Source organism: Nannospalax galili, unplaced genomic scaffold (assembly GCF_000622305.1).
Source record: "Nannospalax galili isolate Female #2095 unplaced genomic scaffold, S.galili_v1.0 scaffold54, whole genome shotgun sequence".
Taxonomy (NCBI): Eukaryota; Metazoa; Chordata; class Mammalia; order Rodentia; family Spalacidae; genus Nannospalax; species Nannospalax galili.
In genome coordinates, this window is record NW_008341028.1 from 6,809,035 (window position 1) to 6,825,266 (window position 16,232).

The 16,232-nt window shown below is 44.9% G+C and overlaps 1 protein-coding gene across 1 annotated transcript in view; it reads left to right on the plus strand.

Moving 5' to 3' along the window:
• Nucleotides 1-739: 739 nt before the first annotated feature.
• Map2k1 (mitogen-activated protein kinase kinase 1) overlaps nt 740-16,232 on the plus strand; it is a 77,248-nt gene continuing 61,755 nt past the window's right edge. The window contains exon 1 of the mRNA XM_008836345.3: nt 740-1,198. Within this exon, the coding sequence (XP_008834567.1) occupies nt 1,119-1,198 (80 nt within the window). The 5' untranslated portion in view covers nt 740-1,118. The remainder of the gene's footprint in view (nt 1,199-16,232) is intronic.

Here is a 16,232-nt window from a genome sequence, read left to right on the forward strand (position 1 = left end):
GGTTAAGAGCACTGACTGCTCTTGCAGAGGACCTGGGTTCAATTCCCAGCATCCACATGGCAGAACGAAACCGTCCTTAACTCCAGTTCCAGGGGAATCCGAAGCCCTCCTGTAACCTCTGCGGCACTACACGACATGGGTGCACTCATATACATGCAGGCAATACACTCATACACATATCCTGGAACTCACTATGTAGACCAGGCTGGCCTTGAACTCACAGAGATCCGCCTGCTTCTGCCTCCCAAGTGATGGGACTACAGGCGTGCGCCACCACATCCGGTTCAAGAAAATATTTTTAAAAAGAAAAAAACTAAGCCAGCTTGTTTGGTTTTTCTATTCCTCTACTCTGTCTCACATCTGGACATGAAGAGGGGTCCTTTTTCTTATTGTCTCTGTACTTTTATCTCCGTCCACATTAGGAGCCCGGAGCCCTCAGAGGAGGCCCGAGGAGCACTTGGCAGGGAGAGGCACAGTGCCCTGGGTGCCTGGACCTACGTCTCCTTTGCTAGGGATCCAGCTGGCACCCTTGGCCAGCAGAGGGCGCTGTGGATCCCGCCTCTGACCCCGCCCCTAGGCCGGCTTACCTCGCCCCCTTGACGTATTTCCGCGTCATTTGCCGCCGAAGTTAGTTTCCATTGGCGGTCCGGGAGGCGAAGGAGGCGAAGCCAGGCGGGTGTGAGGGAAGCGCCTTAGCCCGGTGGGGGGAGGGGCTTCCCTCTTCCCCCGCCCCTCCCCCCCGCCCTCCAGTCCCTCCCTTGGACGGCTGCGCGCGGCGGCTGGGAACGTGGTGGCCGCGGCGGCCGCACTTTCCCCTGGGCTGAGGCTGGAGCTAGGCTCCGGCGACTGCGCGGGAGGGCCGCCAGAGCCCAAGGGACCCGTGTGCTGAGGCGAAGGGCAGAGGAGTCCGTGGTCGATTGCGTTCCGCGCCGCGCTCCGGAGCATCTTTTCCTTGGTTACCTACGCGCGAATTCCCGGGCAGAGGGTCCCGCGAGCCGGGTGCGGGCGGAGCTGCCCGTCTTGGGTCTCCGCGCAGCGTGCGCGGGGCAGCGCGGAGGGAGGAAGCAAGAAGCGGCCGCGCGCCCCGCTGAGTTGCAAGCTCGCTCCCCCGCTGCAAAATGCCCAAGAAGAAGCCGACGCCCATCCAGCTGAACCCGACCCCCGATGGCTCGGCGGTGAACGGGACCAGCTCGGCAGAGTAAGTACCGGGAGGGGCCGGGAGGCCGCCACCACCGCGCTCGGCTCGGTCACGTACGGCCCGGCTGGCGCGGGGCGAGGAACTCCGGGTGCCCGGCTACCCGTGACTAAGCACTGATTGCGCGCCTGACTCACCCCGGCCCGTGCACCCTGGGAGTCTCGACCCCCCACCTTCCCGACCCTTCCAGTCGCCCCTGGCCGCGGATCTGTCAGTCTTGGCCCAAAACGCCGTCTGCGCAGCCGTTTCCTAAAGGGGATCCTCTGGGATTCTGGCCTGTAACGGGACGCAGAGGCTGATGTCCTGGAAAGAATTCAGATCGCTTCTGCGCCTTTGAGAGCAGCTCGGGGTCTGAGTGTGGAGTTGGGTGGGTGAACCCCATCTTTACCTTGCTGCCTGACACCTGTGGGGCCTTCGAGCTGGTCGGTCGCCTGGCCAGCGGGGGCGTGTGTGCACAGACTTCCCCGTGGCTTTTCCCTTGCTAAGTCTGGGGACTCCCTGCCCTTGGCCGCCTTCTTGGGAACTGCTTTGCTCGAAAGAAGCGACTCCCCTCTTCATCCGACCGTTATTTCTTAACTGAGTACTCCCCTGACTTTTCTTACTGGATCGTGAGCCTGAAATTGACCCGAGGCGTTTAAGAACCAGACCATGGAAACCAAACGAAAGATGCGCAGTGTCTGCAGCGGCTGGCATTGCTTATAGACAGGCCAGCTTTATTTCATCAGGCTGTTTTGTGGCGGTTTCTGGGCTCACCTTTACGGTTCTGATCACGATGAAGAGAGAGAGAGAGAGAGAGAGAGAGAGAGAGAGAGAGAGAGAGAGATAGAGATATTTCGCTACATGGTGAAATAACTAGAAAAGGTGAAATTCGTAACCTGTCGGCAAGAGACTTTAGGTAGCTGGCACAATGACAAGTAGCCTTGAATGTTCTGCAGTCGGTAATTTCTGTAACTTCCCCTCTTCCATATTTTTGATATGGTGACTGCTTATCCCTGCGGGGATCACAGGGCCGGTGGTGGTCTTGCGTGAGCTCAGCCAGGCTCCTTTTTTTTTTTCTTTTTTGAGACAGGGTCTCCATGTAGCCCTAGCTGGCCTGGATTCGCTATGGAGACCAAGGTGGCCTCCAACTCACAGAGATCCGCCTACCTCTGCCTCTCGCTGCTACTGAAGGCTTGCGCCACCACGCCCGGCCTCAGCCAGGTTCTTAACATCTGATCCCAGCACATCCCTTTAGGCCCGCCTCAGTGAATGACTGTTTTGTATGATATTGAGTTGTACATGAGCAGCAGCACTTCAAGCATTTGTTCAATATGTACAGGACTTTATCCTTTAAAACAGACAGCAAGCCCCACCTTGGTGGTGGAGTTATAGTTGGTTATGAGATGCCTGGTGTAGGTGCTGGTAACTGAACCTTGGTCCTCTGCAAGAGCAGTAAGCACTCTTAACCACTGATCATCTCTCCAGCCAGTAGGATTAAGTTCTCTACACAGTGGATTCTGACCGAAGGTTAGACCTTATCTTTCTTTTAAACCTTTTGATTTGGAGATGCGTGCTGAGTGGAATTCTCTTGTTAATTGGGACACCATGGCTGGACTCTTGCAAGCTTGGAGAGGATTTCTTTAAATGGGCAGAATGGGGGGCCAGTCTAATGATCTGAGTCTGATCCCTAGATCCCACAGTGGACAGAGAGAACTCTCAGAAGTTGTCCTCTGACTTCCACACGTGTTTCAAAAACAAAAATAAAATAGAGAACACAACAGGGAAAATAAAAAAAAAAAAACTACTTCTGAGTCGGTGACAGAAAAATTTTAGTGGAACTGGAGAGTTCTGAAAAGTTTGGTTAGCTAAAGAGGTTGTGCTCAGGAGCGAGGCTGGATGTGAAGCCTGTCTCTGTTACTTGTGGTTTTCTGAACCTGAACAAGCCTCTCATGCTCTCTGAGGCCTAGGCTTATCAATTTTTTTCATCTCTACAAGTGGTTCTAATAATAGCACCTCCTTAGGTAGCTTTGATTAAATGAGCTAGTGCAAACTGTTAACTGTTTGTTAAATGAGCTAGTTCCCAAACTGTCTGCCTCTGGTGCCTTTGTAATTGGTGAGTGCTGAGAAGGCTGGAGGACATTGGCAGGTCATTTTCCATTGGTGGTGGATAAGGTGCTTCTGGACAAACAACCCTCCCTAGCTCAGTTTTCCATGCCATCTACATCTACCTCCATGACTCATTGCGGGGTGACAATAGGAGGCATCTCTGTGTGGGCTGCCCAAGACCAACAGGGACTGTTCCCCTGTGCTTCCTGGCACCAGTGTGGAGGTGAGCTGTACACACCTCCACTTGTTACCCCTGAGCCTGTTTCCCATTGGGCTGGCAGCAGAAAGAACTCAAGCATCTGATTTCTGTGATGACAGCATGGCCTGATTTCAAGCATTATCAGACAACGTGAACTAAAGCAGAGGAAGAAGAAAAAATACCAATGGATGGCTGAAGAACTAGTGCCAGATTGCCAAGGTTATTTTTCCCCCGGTGCCTTGAACTTACTGCTAACAGCATGTTTAGGGAAGAAGTTGGCTAATGGGGGCCCTGCAGTTTATATGTTTTAGGGGTTATCGGGGAAACATGCAAAAATACCTTTCTTTTTTTTTTGGTCTTTTTGAGACAGGGTCTCCCTGTAGCCCCAGCTGTCCTGGATTCACCATGGAGACCAGGCTGGCCTTGAACTCACAGAAATCCACCTGCCTCTGCCTCCTGAGTGCTGGGATTAAAGGCCTGTGTCAGCACACCCAGCCAAAAATACCTTTCTTGTTTAAAGTATGTGAGCATATTGTTAGATTCCCAAGTAGAATAATGAAATACGCTGGAAATAAGGTTGTATGATTCCTGTGTTTTTTATTTCTGGTTCCATGGCAGTTAGAATACAGTCCCAGCTCCTTCTACTGTGCTGAGAAGCTGAGCTGTCTGCCTGAATCCCTTCTCTAACCACATTTCCTGCTGCTCCTTTCTCCATGCCCCCCCACCCCCTTCCTCAGTGAGGTGGGCTGCACTCCCTCCTGGCCTTCACACATGCCCTTCCCTTGCTTGGTCTGGAGTGAATCCTCTCTCCCTTTTCCTTACTGGGGAAGATGCAATTGTCCCCTGTGCTTAAGCTTAAATGCTGTTTCTTCACAGACCACCCAAAGTATGTCCCTCTTTCTCACATCTTATCTTTTAATGAGACATCTTTGTCTAGTTTTTGTTTGTTTGCTTTTCTTTTGGTGCTAGGGATTGAGCTTAGGGACTTGTACCCACTAGGCAAGTATTCTACCACTGAGCTACAGTCCTAACCTTACAACTTTTTTCACCAGGGATTTAAAAAAATCCATCTCTCCTTTATACTTCCCCCTTTTTTTGGATTGATTGCTGTGTAAGCAGAACCTAGAATAGTACTTGGAACATACCAGGTGCACAGATATTTGTTGAGTGGCTCAGTGAGTAGAAAAAATTTCTAATACATTTGCAATGTGTTTAATAAACCTTTTAATGCTTTTTCCTTTTATTTTGCTCTGCTACTCCCGTCTTCCTACTTCCTTAGCTTTCACAGGTATTTATCCACTCCGTGGTATTTAATTCATGGCTTTGTAATGCCTCACTTTATTTGGTTGTATTCTCTACATATTTAATATTGGATCTTGTATTCACCTGTTTGGTTTATCCTTAGAAGTAGATAGTATTGCTTTCTCCGTATCTGTACTCATCACTAAATACTCTTGTGCCATAGGTGTGCATAAGACAGGAGAACAAGGATATACTGAGGAAGCAGCCATACAAATCTCAGTAGTTTGCTGCATGTTTGGGTCAGCAGAGGCTCTGCAGATGGAACCCCTTCAGAGGATTGAGCTCTCTGAAGTGCTGCTTACATGCGAAGACAATACTGTGAATCATGTTCAGGTTCTTCCAGAAATGACAGATGTTACTTTTGTTCCCATTTCATTAGCCAAAACAAATCACATGACCACACTGACCTTCAAAGGAGGCAGGGATCTTCTTGGAAAGGAGACCAAACCAGCAGTACTAGAGCCAAACGGTGACTATCCCAACACTTCAAAGATTTAAGCATTACTCTTTTTTATTCAGTGTCTTACTTTAAAAAAAAATTATTGTTATTTTATGTGTATGAGTGTACTGCCTGCATGTGTCATGTAGTACACAAATCATGCAGTGTAGAGAGATCAAAAGAGGGCATTGAATTCTCCTGGGACTGGATGGAGTTAAGGATGGTTGTTGGCTGCCAGGTCCTCTGGAAGAGCAGCTGGTACTCTTAACCCCTGAGCCATCTCTACAGCCCCATGTCTTACTTTTTTTGAGACAGAGTCTCCTCATGTAGCCCTGGCTCTTGCCTGGGACTCCCTACATAGTCTAGACTGGCCTGGAACTTGTGACCATCTTCCTGCCTCTGCCTCTTGGGTACTGATACAGTTCACTACCAGGTCTATGTATCAGTTTCCTTTTCTTTCTTTCTTTATTTTTTTAGACAGGGCCTCCCTTTAGTCTCCAACTGGCCTGAAACTAGCTATGTAAACCAGGCTGGCTTTGAACTCACGGAGATCCTGTCTCTGCCTCCCAAGTGTTGGGATTATAGACCTGTGCCACCACAGCCAGCTCTATTTATGTTCTTTGGGTGTCTAGGTCATTGTTTCTCTTGGTTGCCAAGTGAGCAGTTGTACAAATAACCACACTTTTCTTATCCAGTCCTCTACAATTCAGCTTCTTTGCTGTTTCCCACCATCCATCTTCTTTTAATCTCCTTTTGGAGCCTCCACAGAATTCCCTGTGGAATGGACTCAGAAGTGGGATTGTTGGTCTTAGGGTACCTTGCTTTTTCCAAGATGAGGCACAGATTCCCGCCCCCCCAGTGCTAGATTTGGAACCTAGGGCCTTGGGCATGCTAAGCAGGGGCTGTGCTACTGAGCTACACCCTCAGCCCCAGGAAAATTCTTTATTTTCTTTATATATTTATTATCATTGTATGTATGTTATATATACACTCACACATTTGAATTCTCTCCTTGTCTTTTTGGGACAGGGTCTCCTAGCCCCAGCTGGTCTAGAACTCACTATGTAGACCAGGTTGGCCTTGAACTCACAGAGATCTGTCTGCCTCTGCCTCCCCAGTGCTGGGATCAGAGGCTTGAGCCACCATGCCCAGCCTATACACACATTTAAAGTGAGACTTTGAGAAAAATAAAAAATTGGGGAATACGTCATAGGCTACTTTACACACTAAAAATGCAATAACATCGTATATATTTTTACAAGTATAAATAGTTATTAAAACAGCAGTTACATGATATGGCAATTGTGAGTAGACAAACCATATTCATAAAAAACAGCCTGGGTCTAGACACGGTCATTCAAAACAGGCCCTGGTCACCAGGACACATGTTATTACTGCAGGTGGGGGTGCTGAGAGTCTAAGAAACTTTATTCTCACAAGGTAGCACTGTGATATTAAGTGTTTAAAGTGAAGATAAAAATGCGTATGATAGCAAAGTTAAAAAACAATGCGGACTTTTTTTTTTTTTGGTCTTTTTGAGATAGGGTCTCCCTGTAGTCACAGCTGGCATGGATTCATTATGGAGACCAGGCTGGCCTTGAACTCACAGAGATCCACTTGCCTCTGCCTCCCAAAGTGCTGGGATTAAAGGTGTGCGCCACCACACTCGACAATGCTGACTTTTTAAAATGGTCAATAAAAGCCTGGAAGAGGAAAACAAAACCAAATATTAGAAAAAAAAATTTAAAAGAAATCTTGACTTAGGAAGAACTGTTACGGGAATCCTGGGCACCATAGGTGCTGTCTGTAGGGTCTGGTCTTTTCATTTTCCTGCTTTGTCACCAGTGCTGGTTTTTGCTTTTGATTTTATTTGTCTGTGAGCATATATGCTCCCTGTAGCCCCAGATGACCTGGAACTCGCTATGTAGACCAGACTAGCCTCAAACTCATAGAGATCCCCCTGCCTCTGCCTCCCAAGTGCTGTTCTTTATTCTTTTTTAAGCTGCACTTTCAATGTCCATGAGAAGCCTGTGCCCCTAGTAGAACTAGCAGAACTGAGGTGTCGATTAGCTATCTCCCTAGACGTCACTGTTAATCTGACCATAAGCAAGTCCCTTATATTTTCATTGTTAGTTTCCTTATCTGTAAAGTGGGATGTTAATGGTTTACCTGGTGCACTGACTGCAAGGCCCAACCTAGTCAGGTCTGTCTTTTTTTTCCCCACTGTCTCCCTCACTCTGGGCTTCAGCTTCACTGACCTTTGTGCTATGGGTTGGGGGCACCGTCCCATCTTAGGAACAAATGTTGCTTGCAGGGGCCAGCCTTGCTCACATTCATAGAACATTCTTCGCCATTTTCTACTCCTTAATTTTGCTTCATTTTTCTTTGTAGTACTGACTACTAATGTTGCATAGCATGTGTCTGTCCTCTGTCCCCACAAAAAGCTTCCTGACAGCTGGGGCTTTGCTTTGCCCTTGCTCAGTGTGTAGAACAGTATCTGGCATGTGGTAGGTACCCAGTAGGTAACTGCTGATAAGGTGGTTGGATAGGAATACTGTGCAGATGAAACAAGATGGCACATGTAAAGGACTTTGAAGGCCATACATTGCTGAAAAACGGGTTCATTGCTTGGCTTTGGCATATGATTTGCGATTTTGAACTGTTTCTGTGTAACCTGAGTCATTCCTGTATTTGGAACATGGTTCATGACATTAGTAGTCCTGCCAGGTTTATAAGGGACCCTTATCTGCTAAGAGTACACAGGCCCTTCAGAAAGGGGACAGGAGCCTGGTGAGGGGGTGCACACCTTTAATCTGGGTACTCAGGAGGCAGAGGCAGGTGAATCTCTGTGAGTTCAAGGCCACCCTGGTCTATATAGCAGGTTCCAGGCTAGTTGGGGCTACAGGGAGACCCTGTCTCAAAAAGACAAAAAAAAGAAAAAAGGGGACAGGAGTGGAAAGACAAATTTATTCATTGACTTTGCAATGTTAGAATGAACCCAGAACCTTGCACCCTTGGACACAGCTAAGCAAGGGTTCTACCAGTGAGCTACACCCTCAGACTCTGTGTTTTTGAGAAAAGTTCTTGCTACTTAGTCCAGACTGGCCTGAAATCCTCCATCTTCCTGTTTCTGCTTCCTGAGTGTTGAATGATAGGCATGTACCACTATGCCTGGCTAACAACAGGTTTATGTACTATGGGGAATCTCTTCCAGCCTTTTCTGGGGTGTGCATTGTAATCATTTATAGGCTTTTAATGGGTTTTGCACTGAAATTTCGAACTTGGATGGGATGCTTCTGTTGACTCATTAAAGCAATAATATGTGTGCTGTCTTTCAGAACAGCTCCGGTAAAGTCAGGTATGAGACCCTGTGTCCTTGGGAAGAATGTTTCTGCTTTTTTAGCACTCAGAAGTGGCAAAGAGACTCATAAACATGACTTAGCCTGGCATGGGAGTGTGGCTCACTTGGTAGCATGCTTACCTAGCATTCACGATACGCTGGGTTTGATCTCTAGTACCGAATATAGTGGGCATGGCACTTATAGTCCCAGCTTTTGGAGGTAAAAGCAAGTGGAGTAGGAGTTCAAAATCATCTTCAGCTACATAGTTTGAGCCTGGTTACAGGAGCCCCTCTTGTTTGAACAAAAACAGTTTCATGCTCCTGTATTGATGCACTTTTGAAACAAAGGGAGAGGCTACAAAGTAGAGGAGCTGGTGGCCCTGGCTTACTATGTGGAGTTTGATTTCCCTCTGTCTCCCAGTTTACCTACTGTACTCTATCCTCATGTTGCCCCTTTACTGTCCTCACCTTGCCCTCAGCACACTACTTCTTAACCTGTCTGGTCTTGCTGGCTTGTTCCTTCTTTTTTTTTGTCTTTTTGAGACAAGGTCTCCCTGTAGCTCCAGCTGTCCTGGAACTCACTATGTAGACCAGGCTAGCTTCGAACTCAAAAAGATCCGACCTGCTGCCATCTCCCAAGTGCTGGGATTAAAGGTGTGCACCATCACGCCCAGTGCTTGTTCCTTTTATCTGGACTGACCTCCTTTGCTTTGTTGCATGGTTGATTGATTCTTCCTTCTCTCCCTTCCTCCCTCCCTCCTTCTTAATTTGTGGTGTTGAGGTTCACACCTAAGACCTTATATATGGTAGGCAAGCTCCTTACCACTAAGTTATACACCCAGCCCAACGACATTGCATATGCACTGAGTTAAATCCCTAGCCATCTTCCATGGTTCTGTTTTGTTTTGCCATCATGTTTACCTACTGTGAAGGCCAGGAATAGACTCTTGGGTTTGAATATTTCCCTAGCTCTACAAGTATGGGCCATAACACCTGATAACACCTGCCTCTATTCCCCCCACCCCTTATTTTTTGTTCTTTTCAAAAATTCCTAATAAGATTACAAAATACCCCAGAGAATAAAATTTGTTCCAAAGCTTGTGTCCTTTTTAAAAATAGCAACTCTTTTTGTTCTTTCCCATCGTCAACTCCCTTTGTGCCTCTGGTTTATATATTGTGTAATAAATGTCCCATATGTGCAGTCTGTTTGGGGGTTGGAGCCAGGGCCTCTCACCCTTAGGCAAGCATTCCACCTCTGATCCACTCCCCCTGCTCTTTTTAAATGCTTTTATTCTTATTCTGAGACAGAGCCTTAAACTCTCTCTGTGGGATTAGTAGGGTTTTTTTTGTTTGTTTGGTTTTTTTGGTCTTTTTGAGACAGGATCTCCCTGTAGCCCCAGCTGGTCTGGAGCTCATTATTGAGACCAGGTTGGCCTGGAACTCACAGAGATCTGCCCGGCTGGGCTAGTAGTTCTTGAACTTATGATCCCCTTGCCTCAATCAGCCTTTCAAGTAACTAAGTTTCCAGGTCTCTTCCTCCAGGTTAAGCTATAGTATCATTTTTCTTGTGAATGATCACATAGTTTTAGTACTTATTACATTATCATATAATTTCTTTTCTATTTTTATTTTCTAATGTATACCTGATACATTCTTTTTTGTTTAACTAACTAGAGAAATAGCAGTTTGGGCCCTTGGGTGACTGGCACTGCCAACATAGCACATCATCTTCTGTAGATTTGAGAGGACCAAGCCTGGCACGGTGTTGTGTGCCTGTATCTTGCCTACTTAGGTGTTTGAGGCAAGAGAAGGACTTGAGCCCAAGTTCAAGACCAGCCTGGGCAATGTAGTGAGACCCCTGTCTCAAAGGAAAAAGAAACCCAAATAATATTTAACTGCAACCGCAAACATCTTGCCTCTTTTCCTGTGTGTGAATGGTAGCTGTTCCATCACAGCTTCATGAAGTCCAGGTCAAGTAGTGAATCTTGCTGACATTTTGAGAAAGTGAACCCAGAGAATCCACAGACGGGGAAGAAGATGAGGCAGGCTGGAGAAGAAAGCTCAGGGTCTTAGTTTTGTTTTTAGTCCTTTCCAGAAACTGCCCGTTTTGAAAAATCATCCCAGTCACTTAATTTGTGCTTCGACCTCATGTCCTGGTTTTGTTGCCCCAGATCCCAGAAGAGCTGTTTAGGGGCCATATACCTCTTTGCTAAGTTAACTCCTGCCTAGATGAATGTAGTTTTGTTTTAAAAGAGCAGGTGTTCTGAGTTTTGGTGAAGGGCCCAATGTGAGAATGCTGGTCCTGCCTCAGATATCTTGTGTCTCTCTCAGGAGCATCCTGCTTTGATGTTAGAGAGGGAGTCAGGTTAAGAAGGGAAGTGGGGAGCTGAACAAAAAGTGAACAAGGGGAGTGATCTCTTCCTTTGACTCTTTCAGGACAGCTCTAGAAACCTTTGATGTATGAATACCTTTAAAAGAACCTATATCCATTAAATTCTCCATTTTACTTATATATTATTCTACTATATACATTTTAAAATTAATTAATTAATTTTGAGACAAAGTCTCACCGCGTAGCCATAGTAGACCAAACTGTTGAGGAATTCTCAGAGCTCCACCTGTCTCTGCCTCCTGAGTGCTGGGATTAAAGTCTTGTGCTACCATACCTGACTCATTTTTAAAAAAAATTTATTTATTATTTTTATTTTATGTGTATGCATGTATTGCCTGCATGTAGGTAAGTTGCACCCGTGTCGTGCAATGCCTGTGAGGACAGAAAAGACTGTCTGATCCCCTGGAACTGGAGTTACATCCCCTGGAACTGGGGTTAAGAACAGTTGTTAGCTGCCATGTGGCCGGCTCATTTAAAAAAAAAAACATTTTATTATTTAAATTATTTAATAAATTATTATTTATTATTTTTATTATCTTATGTGTATGGGTGTATTGCCTGCATCTGTGTAAGTGTACCCATGTTGTGCAATGACTGTGGAGGTCAGAAGAGGGTGTTAGATCCCCTGGAACTGGAGTTAGAGATGGTTGTTAGCTGCCATGTGGGTGCTGGAAACTGAACCCAGGTACTCTGGAAGAACAGCCAGTGTTCTTAACCACTGAGCCATCTCTCCAGCCCCCTTTGGCTGTCTATACCCGGCCTTATTTTTTATTTTATGAGTGTATTTCCTGAATGTGTATAAGTGCACCACTGTCATGCAGTGCCCGAGGAATCAGAAGAGGGTATTGGATTCCCCTGGAAGTGGAGTTATGGATGGTTGTTAGCCACCAGGTGGGTGCTGGGAATCAAACCCAGGTCCTCTGCAAGAGCAGCTGGTGCTTTTAACCATTGAGCCATCTCCCCAGCCCTGCAGTCAGTGCTCTTAACTGCTGAACCATCTCTCCAGCCCTCATTTTTTAGTTTTTATTTAAAATTATTACATTTTATTTATTTATTTTATGTATGTATGTATGTGTGTGTGTGTGTGTATGTAGGTCAGAGGACAACTTGTGGGAATCTCCTTCCACCACATGGGCCTCCGAGATGGAACTCAGGTCATCTATCAAGCTTGGTAGCAAGTGCCTTTACCTGCTAAGCTATCTCTCCAGGGCACATACACATGCATTTTTCAGATGTTTTGTTTTGAGATAGGGGCTTGACATATAGCCCAGGCTGACTTCAAATTTCTGGTCCTCCTCCCTCAGTCTCCCAAGTGCTGGGATTAGGCATGCATTCCTTGCCCAGCTCAGATAGCTGAAATCAGTTGGTGAGTGCTTCCCCATCTTTACACTGATGCTCTTTGAATCTTGTCACTTTAGTTGCTGAAGAGTAGAATATGATAAAGCTTGGCTGGCTAGGCAAATGTGACTTCCTTGGTTATTTAGGTGATTTCTGGGGTTTTATTTAAGGATTTTTTAAAAAAATAATTTTTAAAAATATTTTATTAATTATTTTATGTGTATGAGTGTATTGCCTGCATGTATGTGAGTGTACCCATGTTGAGCAATGCTGCGGAGGTTAGAAGAGGGCTTCGGATTCCTCTGGAACTGGAGTTAAGGACGGTTCGTAGTGCCATGTGGTACTGGGACACGAACCTGGGTCCTTTGCAAGAGCAGTCAGTGCTTACCCCATTAATGATATGCTTGTAAATGTTTTAGAACCAGTTTTATTTTTCTTTTCCGAAGTTACCTACCAAATCATAGATAATAAACTCTGTTACTGCTATTGTTACACATCAACAGAATATGTTCCCAAAATTGGTTGAACTGATTTATAATGTATATTTCAACTGTTTCCTCCAGGCTTGACTTTTTTAAGGTTGGTGTTTTTTCATAGTTCAGAGGCAATACAAAGGCTCCTTTAAAGACAATTTGCTTTCCTTCAGTTATTTGCCATGTCTTTGAAATGAAGTTGTTTTCTGCTTTTCATGTTAGTTTAATGTATTGAGTGCTTACTGAAATGAATGTACTGTGCTGTGAGCTGCCTGTAGTAGACCCAGAGATGGGTAAAGTAATCTCTGCCTTCAAGGATCTGAAAATCTCATATTGGAGGGGAGGAGGTGACTGCCGTGGAGGAAACACATGGCTGCAGAGTAAGAAAAGTGCCCCCAAAGAAGAGGTACAAAGAGCCCTGTGGGACTCATTCCTGGAGGGAGATTAGGAGAGCTGGGTCTGGAAGGATAGCTAGGATTTCCATGGGAACTGGGGGTGGGGCGTGGCAGGAAGAGTGCAGTTCAGGCCAGGGGAAAGAAAAGCTTGGGATGTGTCAGGAGGGAACCAGCGGGTAGCTCAGTGTAACAGTGCTTCCAGGCAGGTCACTTGAGATGAAGCTGGAGAGGTAGGTTGGGGCTGTGCTGTGCTTTGTACCAGGCTGAACACTCAGGCAAGTCACTGGTGAACTTTTCTTCCCTTCTGACCTTTTTTCCCCCCATTTTTTTGAGACAGGATTTCAGGATCTTGCTATGCAGTCTAGACTGGTCTCCCGTTCTAGATCCCCTTACATTAGCCTACCAAGTGCTGGGATTACAAGCATGTGCTACAGTGACTGACTTGTACTTTGTTGAAGTTGGTTTTTTTTTCCTCAGTATTTTATTTATTTTTATTTTATGTGTATGTGTGTATTGTCAGTGTGTAGACAAGTGCACCCGTGTTGTGCAATGTCCACGGAGAACAGAAGAGGGATCCCCTGGAACTGGAGTTATGGACAGTTGTTAGCTGCCATGTGGGTGCTGGGATTCTAACCCAGGTCTTCTGCAAGAACAACCGGGTTGTTCAGCTCAGTGTTCTTAACCACTGAGCCATCCCTCCAGCCCCTTTGTTGAAGTTTTATAAATTATCTGATTAGTAAATAGTCCTCAGTGTTTATTGTATTGAGAAATAATATTTTTCAGTCTTCACCAGCATGTGTATGGAATAGCCTATTTTTATGACCATTTAGACATCTGCTACCTCTCCAAACTAACTGGAGTATGTGATTTCCTTTTTAGCCTTTGCTCTCTCTTTGTCCCAGATGTGTTGATGAGGTTTAGGGTTATATTAATTTTTCTCTACAGTGAGCTCTAGTGTCTTATTGAACTTTATTAAATATTATTTGCTTATCTGCTTTATTTTCAGGTTTACTTTTACTTGGTCTTTATGGTATTTTGATTTATTTCTGAAATTTCTGAATAACCAACTCTTTGGATAGTAATTTTTTAAAAATATATTTATTTTTATTATTTTATGTGTATGAGTGTATTGCCTGCATGTATGTGAGTGGACCCCATGTCATGCAATGCCGCAGAGGTCAGAAGAGGGCTTTGGATTCCCCTGGAACTGGAGTTAAGGGTGGTTTGTAGCTGCCATGTGGGTGCTGGGAATCGAGCCTGGGTCCTCTGCAAGAGCAGTCGGTGCTCTTAACCACTGAGCCATCTCTCCAACCCCTGAATAGTCATTTTTTTAAATTGCTAGATTAAGGAAAACTCAAAATTTTCACAGGGGTCTTTCAGTGTATTAGTGTCTTCCTCATTTTCTCTTTCTGGTCTGGTAGTTTTTTCTGAATAATGCTTTTGTATCCCCAGTTAATATTTGATGCTATTATAATTGAACGTTTTAAAAATTGATAGTTTCCATAACAGTGATAGCTTGAGTTGAATGACTTGTTCATATCCTATGCTTTAAGTTTATTACATCTAGTAATTTTTTGGTTGACTATATATGCATTTCAGAATTTACTGGTGTCATCTGTAAGATGTAGCTTTGCTATCAAGAGTCTTTTGTTGTTCTCCAGGTATACTTGTGTCTTGGGAACACTCAGGTATCATGAATGAGACTCCAAAGGACTCCTGAAGGGACTTCTCTTTCTGAGGAGTCATGGGCCCAGTAGCTCTTCCGCTTTATAGAAGCAGAGCCTGTTAGACCTGGATGGGCCCTTACATTTCTTCAGACCCTAGCCTAGTGCTTTCATTTGAGAGAGCAGGACACCAGAGCCATGGAAGGAAAGGAGCTTCTACATTCCTACTTTGAGAACAAGAGGAGATATTGAACTTTTATTCAACTCATTATCTTGTAGATGTACATGACTTCATTTGGGATACTTAATGGCTTGAAAACTTTACAGGTTTTCCCAGTACTGATATTTGGTAACTTTATCCTATATTTAAAAAAAATGTTTTCAAGTAATAATCTGAAACTCAAAAAGTGATCCCTCTATATCCACTCTCTTAAGTGATCGAAGGGAAAAAGAATAAAAAAATAGGGGATAGGTGAATTTACTCAGTCTTCAGTAGAAGGGACTGTTTTTAAGTATCATGATGTCAGTTTTAGAAAGCAGTGGTTTTCAGAATAACTACAGACGAAAGTCCCCTTGAAATGAATGCCTTTCTGGAATTGACCTATTTTGAGTTTAACTGTTAGCAAGAAAGTTTCAGAATCTAAAATATACTTAAATAGATATGCTTTTCAGAAAAGGGGATCAGCCCAGTGAATGATCTACCTGGGCTCCTGGGCTCCGTTGTCAGGTCAAAGCTTAAAAGTTGCGGTTTCAGGCACAAGTCCTATCTAGTTAGCCTATCACTTGTCCTCAGTTTTGTGTTGATCCAGAGTGATTCTGTTTCCTTTTTTATTGAGTTATATCTTGTCATCCAAGTTAATGTAAAAAGTAGATCATTTGCGGTCTTGAGTTTGATACCCAGGAACACAAAAATAAAACATAAAGACCTTTATTGCCTGAGTCCAGAGTTTAAATTATTTGCCCTCTTTGCTTTTGTACCTGCCTTTAGTAAACAGCCCCTCAGAGAATACCTTTGTCAGGTGAGGCCTCAGAAAATTGAGAATTCTATGCTAACTAAACCTTTTGTATGATGGCTTACTCAAATCCTAATAGAAATCCTGCCACATTGCCAGCTTGCCTTTCAGTTCCTTTCTCTCCCTTGGAGTTTGTGGTATGGTAGGGAAATCAGAAGAGGAGAGCCACTTAACATGGTAACTACAATAACTTCTAGTATTGTAGAAAATCTATCTGCTTATCTTAGGTACTCATTTGTGTCTACTTATAAAACTTGGCCATTGAGGGCAGGTGAGATGGCTCAGCCACCAAGCCTGATGACCTGAGTTTAATGGTGGAAGGAGGAAACAAACTAACACAAGTTGTCCTCTGATCTCCATACCAGTGCTGTGGTACATGTACACCCCTCACTAAGAA